Source organism: Mustela erminea, chromosome 2, assembly GCF_009829155.1.
Source record: "Mustela erminea isolate mMusErm1 chromosome 2, mMusErm1.Pri, whole genome shotgun sequence".
NCBI classification, from domain to species: domain Eukaryota; kingdom Metazoa; phylum Chordata; class Mammalia; order Carnivora; family Mustelidae; genus Mustela; species Mustela erminea.
The window spans coordinates 77,433,576-77,448,715 of record NC_045615.1 but is presented as its reverse complement, the minus strand read 5'-3'; the positions used below and the strand labels follow the sequence as shown (position 1 = coordinate 77,448,715).

Here is a 15,140-nt window from a genome sequence, read left to right as displayed (position 1 = left end):
CTGATGAACAGTAGTAGGTTCTTAGTAGTTAAGTTTTTGGAGAATCCAGAATTATATACAGATTTTCGACTTGGAAGGTGGTCATTGCCCCTAACTTCCACATTGTTCAAAAGTCAGCTGTACTTTCCAAAAATCCAGCAGGCATGTTTCAACTCCTCTGTATTGATCTAGTTCCTAATAACTAAGCAGTGCTACATTTATTGTTTACTTTGGCACAGAACTGGAAATTCCATGGAAGACTTAATTTGAGGGCCAGGGCTTTATTCTTTGAGATACAATTGTTTAAGTATCAGTGCTTCTCTGTGTAAATTTCTATAGTTTTCATTTTTACTCTTTTTAATTTCATGTTTCATTAACATGTTTTACTTTTAAACTATTTAGAGTGAAACTGATAAAATTAAAAATTTATATGATCTATTATGTGTCATATATCATGTACATATAATAAATATTTTTCATTAGACAAAAAGGGATAAAATTGTCTTTGGAGAGCAAATTAATTGGAAATTTTTTATTTCTGTAACTAATACAACTTGTATACAAAGAAGTGAATATTAACTTGGATAATTTATATGTTCTATTTATGTAACTAGGCAATTTGGGTAATTCTAGGAAAATAACTCTTTAATCTTATTGACATATGTTCTCATTAAAAACAAATTTCCAAACAGGGAGCTGGGACAGATGAAAAAGTACTGACGGAAATTATTGCTTCAAGGACACCTGAAGAGCTGAGAGCCATAAAACAAGTTTATGAAGAAGGTAAATGTTTGGAATTACATTTCCCCTTCATCTCCACTGTCACTTTTTTACTTTTGTAAAGTGAGTGCAGTTCATAGTTATGAGGCAGGCTGTTTGGGATTGCTAAATGAATGAAGGAGCAAATGAATGAATAAGCCGTTTGGGATTGCTAAATGAATGAAGGAGCAAATGAATGAATAAGCAACGTTTATGTGTAATAAGCTTGTTTCTCCTTCAGTAACGAAAAGACTGCTTTTTACTAGACGTGTATCTATTGTGATCCTTAAGGGGAGCTTCTGATGAAGATGGGAGTTTACTTTAACGTAGAATTTGCAACTGGTGGAGAGACATACAGGTTATTTTTATTTTATATGAACTTCAAGATGTAGGTGGTTTTTCTTCCAGAAAAAAACAAAAAATCAATTTATGTTGGTAGAAGTTAAGAGTTATCTAAAAGGCCCTTTTGGAATTTGGGAAAGGACACTGTGTCCAAACCAGAGTTGAAAATGTTTGAGAAAACATGTGTTCGTTTTAGTTAATGGCAGTACTTGATTGAACACTCTGCAGTTTAATTTTTCTCTTTGGTGTGCCTTACTTTTTTGTGTGAAAAGCAATCTATTATTTCAGGGGTGCCTGCATGGCTCAGTGGGTTAAAGCCTCTGCCTTCAGCTCAGGTCATGATCCCAGGGTCCTGGGATCGAGCCCCTCATCGGGCTCTCTGCTCAGCAGGGAGCCTGCTTCCTCCCCTCTCTCTCTGCCTGCTTCTCTGCCTACTTGTGATCTCCGCCTGTCAAATAAATAAATAAGTAAAATCTTAAAAAAAAAAAAAAAAAGGAAATCTATTATTTTCAGTCTGAAGTATATTCTGTGAATGGAGCCAAGAAAATGAAATAAAAAGTCAAGATAGAGTGTTTTTTCCTCATCACATTTGCTGTACCAGACTCTTTCCCCTACCTGACTGAGGAGGAGCGGACCATTGAGATTGTCTGCTCAGTCCTCAGACCAACAGGCTGAGTGCCTTCATCTAGGGAAATGGGTTCCTGTCTTGGTATTAGTGTATTCATCTTGGAAATGGCCTTGTAACTCAGCAAGTCAGAACAGTGTAAAATTTAAATAATTACCTTTCTGAAGTGATGAATCTTTCTCTCCTGCTTCTCTTTTTATAGTTGGATAGGTCCCCAGCAGCAAGGCAGAGGGGATACATGTAACTTAACTGCAAAGATCACCTTTGAGTTTTAGTTGATGTAACGTTCCGAGACCTTTCTCCGGGGATGTTGACATGTGTGAAGGAGCCTTTGTTTGCGGGGTGACAGACGGGGTGCTATTCCGTGCTATGCACTAGCTGTGTGTCTGGTGGTGCACAGGCTGTCACGAATGACACAAAAGGTGCCCATACCATAGCTCCTGTCCTCAAGGAGTTTGCAGTGTCTCTGGGGTGATGGGATTTAGAAACTGACTGCAGCTGTTAAAGGATAGTAAAATCCAAACTAAAGTCAAATACCAAAAAATGTTTAATGTAAGAATTCATTTAGAGCAGAGAGGTCATCAAGGCTTTTGATGTTAGGACAGGCTCTGTGGTGCTGTGAGACAAGGTTTCAAGACAAAAAAAAAAAAAAGACAGACATTTTTGGCATGTGTGTCCCTCTCTGCAATGGCATGGGGATTGGAGTGAGAACAGTGTATGGAAGGAGTGGGAAGAAGCTAGCTGTCACGGGAGCTGTGTGCATGTCTGGTGTGGAGATAAACGAGTCAATGCAGGCTGTGTTGTCGATGGTTTTACGTGACTGGGTGAGAGCTTTGCTCTTGATTCAGAGGTGGTGTAAGTTCCTGAATGGGCGGTGGAGTATTCAAGGGACAATGAAGGAGGATGGCGATTGAATCAGGTGGCCAATTAGTAAGCTATAGTGTGGGGAGGTAAGCTAGGCAGTTATGGCCCAGCCTAGGTGGGCCAGTGGTGGGAGGTGTGACAGGGATAGAGGAGAGGGAGCAGAACCATTTGAAGGGATTTGATCGTTCATCAGATACAGGTTTTGTAGTACACAAAGAGATCGACGATTCCTTCAACATTTGGGATTTGGGGAACTGGTTGAAATCAAGATGGAGCTCTTCTAGACCTTTTAAAACAGAAATGTCAGGCTTTTAAAGTTTGTCTGCTTTCAAATAATGATTAAATATTTACATGTCTTAGAGCTGCCTTCAATAGCAGCTCTTTGAGACTTAGTGAAGAGGGCCTGTAGACCTTTGTAGATACCAGTTCTCCCCTTTGCTGTGGCCTCATGTGTAATAACTGGAAATAGAAGTGGGAAGGGGCATATTCTAAAACGCACCGCTCTCTCAGAGTTAACTTTATTTGCTGCAGAGGAAAAAAAATATTAGGGGAAAGAATAACTATGCCTAAAGACAGAAAAACTCAGAATTCTAGAGGACAGAAGACCTTCAGAAACTAATCATGATGTAAAACATTTGAAAGACAGCATTATAGAGTTAGATATGATCAATTATATGTTAGAGGTCTTCCTGTACCATCACACGTCTCCAGAGTAATAACTGCATTGGTTGAGAGCTTTTCTAAATGGCTCAGTCTGGTTTAGGTTGGAATTGAATGCTTTTTGGAGACTTTAATTTGTTTTCTACCAGCCACTCATATAAGCATTTGCCTTTAGTCTTTAGAGCCCTCAGAGACGAAGTAGAGAACATTTATACTAATCAAGTATTCCTTCCTTTACATCTCTTCCATTTGATTAATAGGGCGGGATATCTTTTTTTAGTTGAAAGAAGCTATAAATAAGTATGAAATTATTCTGTTGCAGAATACGGCTCAAGTCTGGAAGACGACGTGGTGGGGGACACGTCAGGGTACTACCAGAGGATGTTGGTGGTTCTCCTTCAGGTATTGGGTATAGACTATTTAGAGTCTGATTAAAAAGTCTGAAGCTGGAGTGGTCTGAATCTAGTTAAGTAAGGTCATTTATAATTCTTTAATCATTTCTCATACTTGCTTGATTGTGGTTGCATGTTGCCTGTGTTGGTTTGTGTTTCAGAATATCTGACCTGAACTCTTAATAGCTAGCTAACTTTTGGGATTTTTTGGTTTGTTTTTTATTTTAGATATTGCTATTCTCTTTCATTCATAGGATTTAAAATTAAGAGGGTCAGATTGGTTTTGAGCAGTGCTGTATGATGATGTGGAATATTGTAGAATTGCTGTCTTAAAAATCATCTTATTCCTAAGAGAAAGAGCTTGATGTGCACAACCGTCAGGTGGAACCAGTTTTCCTTTTGAATAAAAATGCTCATGTAATTCAATGATGTGACGTTATCTCTTACAGGCGAATAGAGACCCTGATGCTGGAATTGATGAAGCACAGGTTGAACAGGATGCTCAGGTGAGATGGAATATGTGGGACTTTACGATGACGTACGAATGAGAAAAAGAATCCACGCTAATGGGAAATCATAATCTGTATTGTGATAGCATCTACAAATAATCTTACTTATGGGCCCTTTACAAATCACAACACTCACGTAAATATATTTTTCTCATTTTGATCTGACCAGCTAAATATTTTGTCCCAAAAGGGAAATGAAATAAAATGGGTTATATCTAAATAGTGAATTTTACCTAGATATATATTTTTTTGTGATTATGGAAGTTCACAAAATAGATATTATTACCGAAAAACAAAGGTATTATTGACTCCACTGCCAGTGAGGCAGTAGGTGTCTTGGCAGAAGAGGATAAAGAAGAAAGGATATAAGGTATTTTAGTGGTAAATGGTGTTTTAATAGGTAGTAGATTATAATAGTTATTGTAGTTTTTGGGAATCTTCTACCTTTTTTTTGATAGAATTCTATAGGATTGTTCTCTTGTTAGCTGCTTTTTAGTGACTTCCAAATGGAATTCTGTACCTAAATGGCTTAGGTACAGTATAGTGTCACTATGGTTAATAAGTAATCAAATGTTAACTATAGAGAACAAACTGATGGTTACCAGAGGGGAGGGGGGTGGGGGTACGGGGGGCAGGTGGAGGTGTGGGTAAGATAGGTGAAGGGGTTCAAGAGTACACTTCTCATGATGAGCCCTGATTAATGTATAGAACTGTTGAATCACTATATTATACACCTGAAATTAATACAATACTGTTAACTATACTGGAATTAAAATATGTTTAAAACCCATAAAAACGTATATAGTCAAATGTGGAAAATAATTATTAGGAAATTTGAAACATAAGACTTGAAAACTGGAAATTGGTAATAAAGGAATTATTTGCATTCATAAAATCACATACTAAAGTCCGGTCTCTGGTCACATGTTTCAAGTAATATATAGTTCTTTTTTTTAACAATTAAAAAAAAAAAGATTTTACTTATTTATTCATGAGAGACAGAGAGAGAGATCGGCTGAGGTAGAGGGAGAAGCAGGCTCCCTCGGAGCAGGGAGCCAGAGGTGGGACTTGATTCTAGGACTGTGGGATCACGACCTGAGCCGAAGACAGCCGCTTAACCAACTGAGCCAGCCCGGCGCCCCAAGTAATGTCGAAGTCTGATAGTTAGTCATACACCACTGGAAAAGGAAGAGCCATATTCACTCCTCCAGCTGACTGTTCTCTAGGAAACAACCATTGGCTGTGTAATCTGAATTTGTTACTAGGAAGAGAGAGCATTATTATTCTTTTGGGTGGGTTGCTTTTATCATGGTTGCAGAATGCTGTCATCTCTGTACCTAGCTGGAGACAGAAGGAAGGCAGACACACATATACTGAGGACTGTCTGCCGTATTTGATGCTTCTCTCACCATCCTCCATAGAATTCAAACCTCTTGTGTCATGTCCCTATATACAACCTTAAAACTTCAGTGGATCCCATTGTCTCAGAATAAAGTTCAAGCCCCTAAATGTGATTTCTAAGCCCCTTCATTACCTGTCCCTTGCTTTCTTATGCCTCCAGCCTCTCTCGCTCTCTCTCCACCTGCCCCTTCCTCCACCCATTCACCTGACTGCTTCCCCTTCCGGAGTCAGCCCTGGGGTTAGTTACTTTTCAGGTGTCCCTGCCTGACTGCTCCAAGGGTACGTCAGGCGCCCCTTCCGGAGGCAGTCCAGCTGCCGTATACCGAAGCTGTCTGTTTACCTGACGGCCTGCCCAGGGCACTCCGAGCTGTCTGTCCAGTTTGTAGCCTTTGGATCTAGAATGTACTAGTCTCTCAGTGTCTAACTGGTGAGTGGATTAGTGTATAACTGAAGAACAGGGGATGATTTCTCTTTTACAGATAAGGAAACGGAGGCTCAGGGATTTGACAATCAAGGCCCCCACTGACTAGTAGTAAGGCTGGGATTCATACCTGAGCCGTCTATCCCCAAAGCCCTTTTTCTTTCAGTTAGACAGTTGTCTGTGTTTCCTGCTCGTTCCTCTTGCCCATTGCCTATACCATATAAAATGTTTATTAAATATAAATTGGAAGTACAGATCCAGACCAACTCTGCCTTCTTGGAAGAAGAAATTTGCCTCCTTGAAGAGAAAGTGGTAGATTAGCTCTTCAAAACTATACTCCCAACTATTGGAGACAACCTTATTGCTTTCCAAGCATTAATTACTCGTGGGCTTTGCTGGAAGCTGTGATTCTCACACTCTGAACTCTTAAGAGTGGGAGTTCTAGATGCTTTTTAGTGGTCACAGTAGAAGAAGCCAACTCCATTAGTCTCAGATGACTGCAGGGTGGTCTGCATTAGTAGGCAGTGAGACGATTTCCCAGCCTAGCTGGTGTTACAATGAGAGCATGGCTGCAGTGTGAGGCTAGGGAGTGCAAACCGTGCATTTGTTACCTCATTCTCATTGATTTCTGTCCTCAGAGCACTCAGTGTAGAGCAGTGCTTCTCAAGTCCGTGTGAATCACCTGGGGATCTCATTAAACTGCAGGTTCTGACTCAGTAGGTCTGGGTGGACCAGGGAATCTCCATTTCTAACAAGCTCTCAGGTGTTGCCGCTGGCATCTGGGGACCACACTTGGAGTACCAGCGATGTACAGGTGTCACTTACCTGTTGTGCAGAGGATATGACCGTTCAGGACTGTGGAGGGGAAAGTTTATACATCTGAAAGCTGTTTTATGAAGTTACTTTAAAATATCCCTTGAATAGAATTCAGGTTTTCCTTACCCTTTCCTTGAGCAGGAACAACCTAGAATATGCTATGCTGGCTATTAGTCTTGGATTCTTTAAAATGTATTATTGGGGCCCCTGGGCGGCTTAGTCACTTGGGGGTCCAACTCTTGATTTCTACTTCGGTCTTGATCTCATGGTCTTGAGATGGGTGGCCTCTGGGCCTGGGGCTCCGTGCTCAGTGGGGAGTCTGCTTCTGTCCTTCTCCCTCTCGGCCTGCCCATCCCCTCCGTTCTCACGCTCACCTGTGCAAGTACGTACAATCTCTCTCTCAAATAAATAGATAAATATTTGGGGGAAAAAGTACTATTATGCATGAATCCAGCTGGTTAAAAATAATTATCCTTTTGGTGTTATGAAAAGGTATACAACCATTTCTTTCTTGTACCAAGGGCAGCTGGCCTGTTATCACTAAGGGGAATTTCAGATTTCTTAATTGAGAGTAAGCTGAGACAAAGGGCTCTTTTGTAAGCTTTTGAATTTTTTTCTCTACTGATACCTGGCACAAGAGGATTCCTTTTATTTCAGGGATTTGATAAGCCACAGTGAGTCATTTACCTGGGAATTTAACATTTTGTAGATAACCCACTTTACTTTCTTACATTTTTATTTTTATTTATTTATTTATAGTTTTTTTCTTACTTTCTTACATTTTTAAGGTGAGAAATTGATTTTCCCTTCTCTTCCTCCTCCAAATCCTCGTTTCCTGATCTTGGAGAACAACCTGAACTTAAAGGGGAAGGTGGGGCAAAAGGGAAGGAGAAAGCAGTCAGTGTTTACTGAGTACTAGCTCTTGATTTCCTGACACTGTTTGATGCATTCATTATATAAGTTACATCATCTCCAGTAATGACTCGTTAGAAATATTATTCCTACTCTAGGTATTATTGAGTATTAATTATTAAATATTTTTCCTTCACTCTAGGCGAAGATGCTGAGCCTCAAGAGACTAAGTAACTCATTTAAGATTTCACAGATAAAGATGAGGCTCGGATCTTTTTGACTTCAGCACCTCTGTCCTTTGCACTGAACTAGAGATCATCCAACTATATACAGCCCCCTATGAGGGGAGTGGGGAGGGTGAGGAGGTGTGAGGGTCCATCATCCGGACCTGCTCTGGGGATAGTCAGCACCCTCATTGAGAAGAAAGCACTCTTACCTTAAACCAAGATGAAATAAAACTTTCAAATATTGTTCCACATGAAGATTATCATTACTACTGCATATGATTTACTTAATAGATTTAGAATAGATCTTGATCTCAAACATAATTTTTTCAAGAAAATAAAGAGTGCGTAGTTTAAAATAGCCATTTCACAAATTATTCCATCTAACAGGCTTAACTGCTATACCTATTAGAGACGATTTCAAGAAATATGGAGTAGTTGTTAAGAAAGGAGTGATTCAGCAATGCTTGCAGTATAGTAGGGGGTGCACCCTCTTTTTTGGGTGTTAATGTGTGTGTATGTCTTACCTATGTGTAGAAAACATACTGGAGGTGGCAACCAGTATCTTCAGAATATTGACATTCATGGTAATTTTTTTCTTATTTGTGTTTTATCTCTTGTACAAAATTCCTCAGTGAACATGTGTTCTTCTTGTTATTAGATTTAAAAATTTATTTTAAGACAGGTCTATAAAACCATAATGTAGTTCTAAAGTTGAGATACATACATGCCTTTCATAGGAGTTCTTTTCAGTTTTGAAGAACATGCTCCCATGACCAGGATTGATATTATTTTTATCATTAAATTAATTTTAAAACCAAGTATAAAGATGTGACACGTTTTCAAAATGCCCTGGAAATACAACAAGAAATAGATATACATCACCAAAATCTACATTCTCAAACACACTACGATAAAAACTTCCACATCCAGACACATGTTACGATCACATCACCTTCTGTCCTTACTTGGTTTGCTGCTTGTGATCATAAAAGCACCTCCAAGTAGCAGGCTCACCAAATTGCATTTGTCTTGGTTTAATAGGTGTATTTGCCTGGAAATGAACAAAAGGGTAACGTAGACATTTTAAAGGTTGATATGGGGGCGCCTGGGTGGCTAAGTGGGTTAAAGCCTCTGCCTTCGGCTCAGGTCATGATCTCAGGGTCCTGGGATTGAGCCCCACATTGGGCTCTCTGCTCAACAGGGAGCCTGCTTTCCCCTCTCTCTCTGCCTGCCTCTCTGCCTACTTGTGATCTCTGTCTGTCAAATAAATAAATAAAATCTTTAAAGGTTGATTTGTTGGGTTTTAATAAATTATCCACATTTCAGTAAGTGGAGTCAGGTTTAATGATGGTGTTTGTGTATATAATTTTATTTTTTCAGCAATATATGAGCACGAAAAAGCATGTATTTTCCATGTAAAAAAAGGAAATGTGGACACTCAATCTATTCAACAAGTATATATTAGTTGCCTACTGTGTGCCAGGCACTGTGCTATACGCACAACCTTTGAAAAATTCGTTATGATCTTTTAGAAATGTGAAAACTCTTTGTAGCTAGTTTTTGTTTAACTACAGTTGAAAAGAGAAAATGTGGAGTTTATTTTGTCCTGTGTTGCTGAATAGCTACCGAGTAAACAAAACAGAAAACATAGTTTAGCTCCTAGTTACATTCTTTTCCGGTCTGTAAGCGGATGTGTCAACAGTGAGGTCATCCGAAATTTCCACCAACCACACCATTACCCCAAAAGCCTAGAAGTACAGGAGACATTTTGGTAACATTTAATCCTGCCCCATTGCTGTGATTTATTGCTTTGACTCATTAATCTTCTGTGCACAGTTCTGTGGGGAGCTCCAGAGTAGCTCCAAACTCACCTCACTGAGTTCAGGAAACATGAGGATCGAAAAGTATAAGGTGATGAATCTTATGTACAGGGAGTGGCACACCGGCGTACCTCAGAACCTGGAAATGAGGTGGAGAAACAGTTTACTAATCGAGGTTGAAATTTTCACAGGCTTTGTTTCAGGCTGGAGAATTGAAATGGGGGACAGATGAAGAAAAGTTTATCACCATCTTTGGGACACGAAGTGTTTCTCACTTGAGAAGGGGTGAGTGACGGGAATGTGCGTGGTACAGGTACTTTGGTTAATTTTGAAAATACAGGAGCCAGTATGCCAAAATATGTGCTTTATAACAGGCACTTAGCTGAGTGAGTCAGGTTTTATATTTCTTCCTATTGGTAACCTTGAAAAAATCTCACAATTCTCTTCACTGCTATTGCAGTCTTTACAGAACTAGAGATCCTTAGTTTCCCCCCTTCACTGTCAGGGTGATGAGGAAGCTGGGCCTCTAGATCGTGACTCTCATAGTCACTAATCACTTAGCTACGGCTCACTTCAAGCATTTCTTCTTAAGTAGTGGCACCCACGATCTCCTCTTTGGGTTCTTGTAGTATCGGTGGGAATGAGTTCAAGTGACAAGAAACCCTATACTAATCGGGGCTTTAAAGACTGACTTTCCTGTAGGAAGGATTCCTTGGCTGATTCAGGAGGACCTGAGTGGGCTCTTTCTGTTTTTCTGTGCCACTGCCCTTGGTGTTTCAGGATTTTCTTTCTTGTGCTCTGTACCTCATTGTTGCAGGATGGCTACCGTAACTCCAAATTTATCAACATTAACAGCAAGAAGAAAAGAAAGGGATAAACTAATCCTATCTGTTTATCACTATTACTAAGGAAAGATTTCTCAGAATCCTCTGCAGCAGATTTACCTTTGGGTCTCATTGGTTATAACTAGTAAGTAGAGGCTAGGATCTCAGTGAACAAAGAACATTTATAATCCATTGTTTAGGGCCTGGTATATTGCTGCTCTGTCACAAAGTCAGGGTTCTGTCAGCAAGGACGGGGGGGAGATTTGTGTTCCATGGGACAAGACCTGGTTAGAGTAAGTAACTTCTTTCTGTACAGAATGATCTTTACATGACTCAGAAATTATTTTCCTTTTTTATAGTGTTTGATAAATACATGACTATATCAGGATTTCAGATTGAGGAAACCATTGACCGGGAGACTTCTGGTAATTTGGAACAACTACTCCTTGCGGTTGGTAGGTAGTTTTACAATGAATCTAATATTTATGTTGTTAAGAGCTCAAGTATTTTATTCAGTTGAAGCTATATCTGAAAATAACCACTTCTTGCTTTATGAAGAGCTTATTATGATACTTGAGTGAAGCACACTCCCACATTTCCAACTCAAAGTCTGTTCTAATGTTGGAAATATGTGATTATCTGGTTAGTTCATCTAATCCTATGGAAATACTAAAACAACTGTTTATAAAAATCATTTTGAAGCTGTATTAAAAACACATTATGAATCTGAAGTGTGGGCAGTATCTCAGGGGCTTGTAAATACTATTTCTGATACTGGCCAGAATTTTAGTATCCTTTTGAATACTGTCCTCACAGCTTTGAGGCAGACTGAGAAATTGGCATCTGAGGTAGAAAAAGTATCTTTTGTATGATGGAAGATATAATGATGGTGGTTTTCAGATTACTTTGGAAATTTATTTTAGTTAAATAGTTAGAATGATCTGGAAAAATTAGAGAACCGAGTTCATGCAGTTTATGGTAGTGTTACATACTATCCAAATCCAGCGCGAATCTAGTCTGTGAGTTCCCAGGGACCCTAGTTTTCATATTGGTTTGGAGTGAACCTCTGTCTGCTGTTTCTTCGGAGTATTTGGCATTGAGCTCAAGTTTTTGTGCTGTCTTCTGGAGAATAAAGAGGTGCATGAACCGGCACTAATAGTAGCCTTTGATTTGACTTCCACAGTTAATGAATTTTAATAGGAAACTTTCAGACAGCCCCTTCCTTAGAATACACTTAAAATAATGGCATGTTTAGTTCCTATTGAGTTTTGTTTAGGCACTGGAAGGCAGAGGATAACTCCACCCACCAATCATGGATTGTTATTTCTCTATATGAAGGAACTTTTCTGTTGATAGTTTCTGAAGCTGAGCTGACTGAGGTCTGAGCAGCCCTAACACAGAGTAGATACATTCATGTTTAGGGAAGATACTTCTTTTTCGGTTACCAGTTTATCTGGGTGTCTCTGCTGAATTGGGTAAATCTTACGCTGCTCCATGCGAATCATGGATTATAAGAGTCCAGAGAGACTGCCTGGGGTAAGATTACCGAAAGATAGCCCAAGATTTGTCACAGATTAGATGGAGTGGGTACTTTGTGCTATTTGCTTGAGTGTGTGGATCGAAAACTTCCAGGACGTTTGTATCATTTCCTGAAGGTGAGGAAGGTTGTGGTATAACAGCCCAGGCTGCCGAACAGTGGTGGCAGAGAGGTGCTCAGAACAGAGGGGTGTTAAAACCTCACATGCCTGTCCTACACGGCTCTCTCTGCAGAACTCGGAAACTTCAGGAAATTCCAGCCTGGTTTCTAAAGAAATACTTGGTGAATAAGGAGATCAGATCTGCCTGCAAATGAGCAGTTTTTTTTTAGCTGAGGTTATTTTTATGCTTGTAAATAAGTAGAGCAATAAGGAGGAAGCAAGATTTTATTTTTAATCACTAAATCTTTTCCTATCAGTACAGCGTCTGACCATCATATTATTTATTTTCTTAGTGAAATCTATTCGAAGTATACCTGCCTACCTTGCAGAAACCCTCTACTATGCCATGAAGGCAAGTATATACCTTGAATCTTCTAATTTATCTTTCTAGCTATCTTTCCCCTGTGTATTATTTGGATTTAAAAAAACATGCAGTTCAGTTCTGCCAAATTGTTCTACTTTATGGATTCATCCCAACTCAGGGGAGTTTGATGCTGTGTTTGACATTGAGAAACAACGTGCCTCCCTTTTCTTCTTTCTTACAGGGAGCGGGGACTGATGATCATACCCTCATCAGAGTCGTGGTGTCCAGGAGTGAGATTGATTTGTATAACATTAGGAAGGAGTTCAGGAAGAATTTCTCCACCTCTCTTTATTCCATGATTAAGGTAGTGGAACCTTTCTTTAAATTATGTTCAGAAATCCAGAGCACAGCAGATAAATAGCATGTAAGACACAGATGGGAGAACCCACTTGTTATGTAAAGTTTCAAATTTTAGTGGCGTGATTAGAGCCAGGACTTACAAAGCTTGGTTTATGTTCCTAAAGTACAGATGATGGCTCCCAAGCGAAAGATTGGCTCTCAGTGAGCTTCGGAGCATTATTTAGAAGCGGTGACAGATGAATCATCAAACCCAGCCCCTGCCCCCAAAGATAATGTGTGTGTTCTTTCTCTCTTGTATCAGTTCCAGCTGTCTTTATTAGTTCCTCCTTCCTTTCACTTTGGTCTTTCTTTATTGTCTGTTATCACCTTGTCTCTGGTATTAGTTCATAGTTCAGGAAAGAACCTATGCGGTCCTATCAGAAATAAGTTAAGAGTTTAGGTATTACTATCATTTTTTGTCTTTTTTAAAAGCGAGGGAGATTGTGGCCTATGTTTAAATATGGCTTAAGGCCTTTTGACTTTCTTTTCTTTCGTCCTTCCTTCCTTTCCCCTGCCTCTCTTTCCTTTAATAAAAGGGAAAATGGGCCCAATGCAAATCAGATCTCCGCTAGGCAAGCTTTGAACTTTGTGTGTGTGGTGTGGCTGGGTTGAAGGGCACTGGGGAGTTCTCGCATTCAGTCTTTACTTGAAACATTAATTTATCACACAAATCTGTGTAAGACAAGCAGAGGTAAAGCATATCTTGCCCTCCGTCTTTGAAGCAAAAACACAGCAGCCACATAGTCCCAGGATTGTCTGGCCACATACTGGCCAGATGCGTAGTATGTGATAGTAACTTACAGGTTTAGAAAACTTGATTTGAATGTCACTGTAAAAGCTTCCTTCTTCTCTGCATTACCAGAGGGAAGAACATACTTCATTGTCTCAGAGCTGTGCTTTTAAGGGGTAAAATTAGAAAGTTAAACATGTGTTACGTTGGTAGGAAACTCCTTGTGTAACATTCCTGATGTGAAAGTCTTATCCACTTGGGAGAAAAGTCACACGAATAAAACTTGTTGCCAGACTCTTAGTTGTTTTTTTTTTTTTTTTTTTTTTTTAAAGATCTTATTTATTCATTTGACACAGAGAGATCACAAGTAGGCAGAGAGGCAGGCAGAGAGAGAGAGAGGAGGAAGCAGGCTCCCCGCGGAGCAGAGAACCCGATGCGGGACTCGATCCCAGGACTCTGAGATCATGACCTGAGCCGAAGGCAGCGGCTTAACCCTTTTGTTTTTTTTTTTAATTTTCTGCGGCTTCTGTGACTCATGGAAGTTAACGGAGTACATTTGGATTTCAGGGTGATACGTCTGGGGACTATAAGAAGGCCCTCTTGAGGCTCTGTGGAGGAGAGGACGACTGAGGGTGCAGCTGCGGGGGATCCTGCGCGGTGGTGCCCGTCCCGCCGCCATGACCTTCCTTCGCATCTCCCTGCACTTCATGTATGCCAGTGCCTGACGCATTGCCTTATTCATACTAGCATGCTAATGACCAAAACATACATGTCACAGAAGAAAAATAGTGGTGCTTCTTGCTGATGTTCAGTAAAGCTCTTTCTCTTCGTCTGTTGTAGTACTGAAGTGTACTTAATGTTACTAAAGTCTAAAGTCTGGGTCATTTAGATTTTCTTTTAAAAGATCTGACTGCTTTTAGCCTTTTTAAAAAAACTTCATTTATATTAAATTGATAACTGTATTTCCTTAATCGGAACCTTAGCTTTAAAATGATGAGCTCTGGAAGTGTGATTAATCAAGTTTGCTACTAAACTAAACCTGAAATGTTAACAGTGGTTGCATTCAAAAGATTAATGAGAAATAAACATTTCCTTCCCGCTGAATCATGTGTGGGTGTGTGTTCAGAAAACGTTTTTTTAAAATTATTTTTATTGGACTTTGATACAAGGTTACTTTTATTTTCCTGTGATTTAGTTTCTCTGTGCTGTGCTTTCCATAAGTGCCACCAGCTGTCAGCATATAACACTGTTCCAGTATCATTGACCAGAGTCCTTAAAATATTTTTATTTATTTATTTGATAGAGAGAGATCACAGCTAGGCAGAGAGGCAGGCAGAGAGAGAGGGGCAAGCAGGCTCCCTGCTGAGCAGAAAGCCCGATGTGGGGCTCGATGCCAGGACCCTGAGATCATGACCTGAGCTGGAGGCAGAGGCTTAAGCCACTGAGCCACCCAGGCGCCCCTTGACCAGAGTCCTTATGCTGCATTTTATGCCTACGACGTTCTCATTCCATCACCGGG

General features: G+C 39.9%; 1 protein-coding gene across 1 annotated transcript in view; it reads left to right on the top strand.

Moving 5' to 3' along the window:
* Positions 1 to 14,725, top strand: part of ANXA5 (annexin A5) — a 29,962-nt gene extending 15,237 nt beyond the window's left edge. The window contains exons 6-13 of the mRNA XM_032333314.1: positions 672 to 762; positions 3,552 to 3,631; positions 4,071 to 4,127; positions 9,859 to 9,952; positions 10,851 to 10,946; positions 12,482 to 12,540; positions 12,734 to 12,856; positions 14,189 to 14,725. Coding sequence (XP_032189205.1) covers positions 672 to 762; positions 3,552 to 3,631; positions 4,071 to 4,127; positions 9,859 to 9,952; positions 10,851 to 10,946; positions 12,482 to 12,540; positions 12,734 to 12,856; positions 14,189 to 14,251 — 663 coding nt within the window. The 3' untranslated portion in view covers positions 14,252 to 14,725. The remainder of the gene's footprint in view (positions 1 to 671; positions 763 to 3,551; positions 3,632 to 4,070; positions 4,128 to 9,858; positions 9,953 to 10,850; positions 10,947 to 12,481; positions 12,541 to 12,733; positions 12,857 to 14,188) is intronic.
* The last annotated feature ends 415 nt before the right edge of the window (positions 14,726 to 15,140 follow it).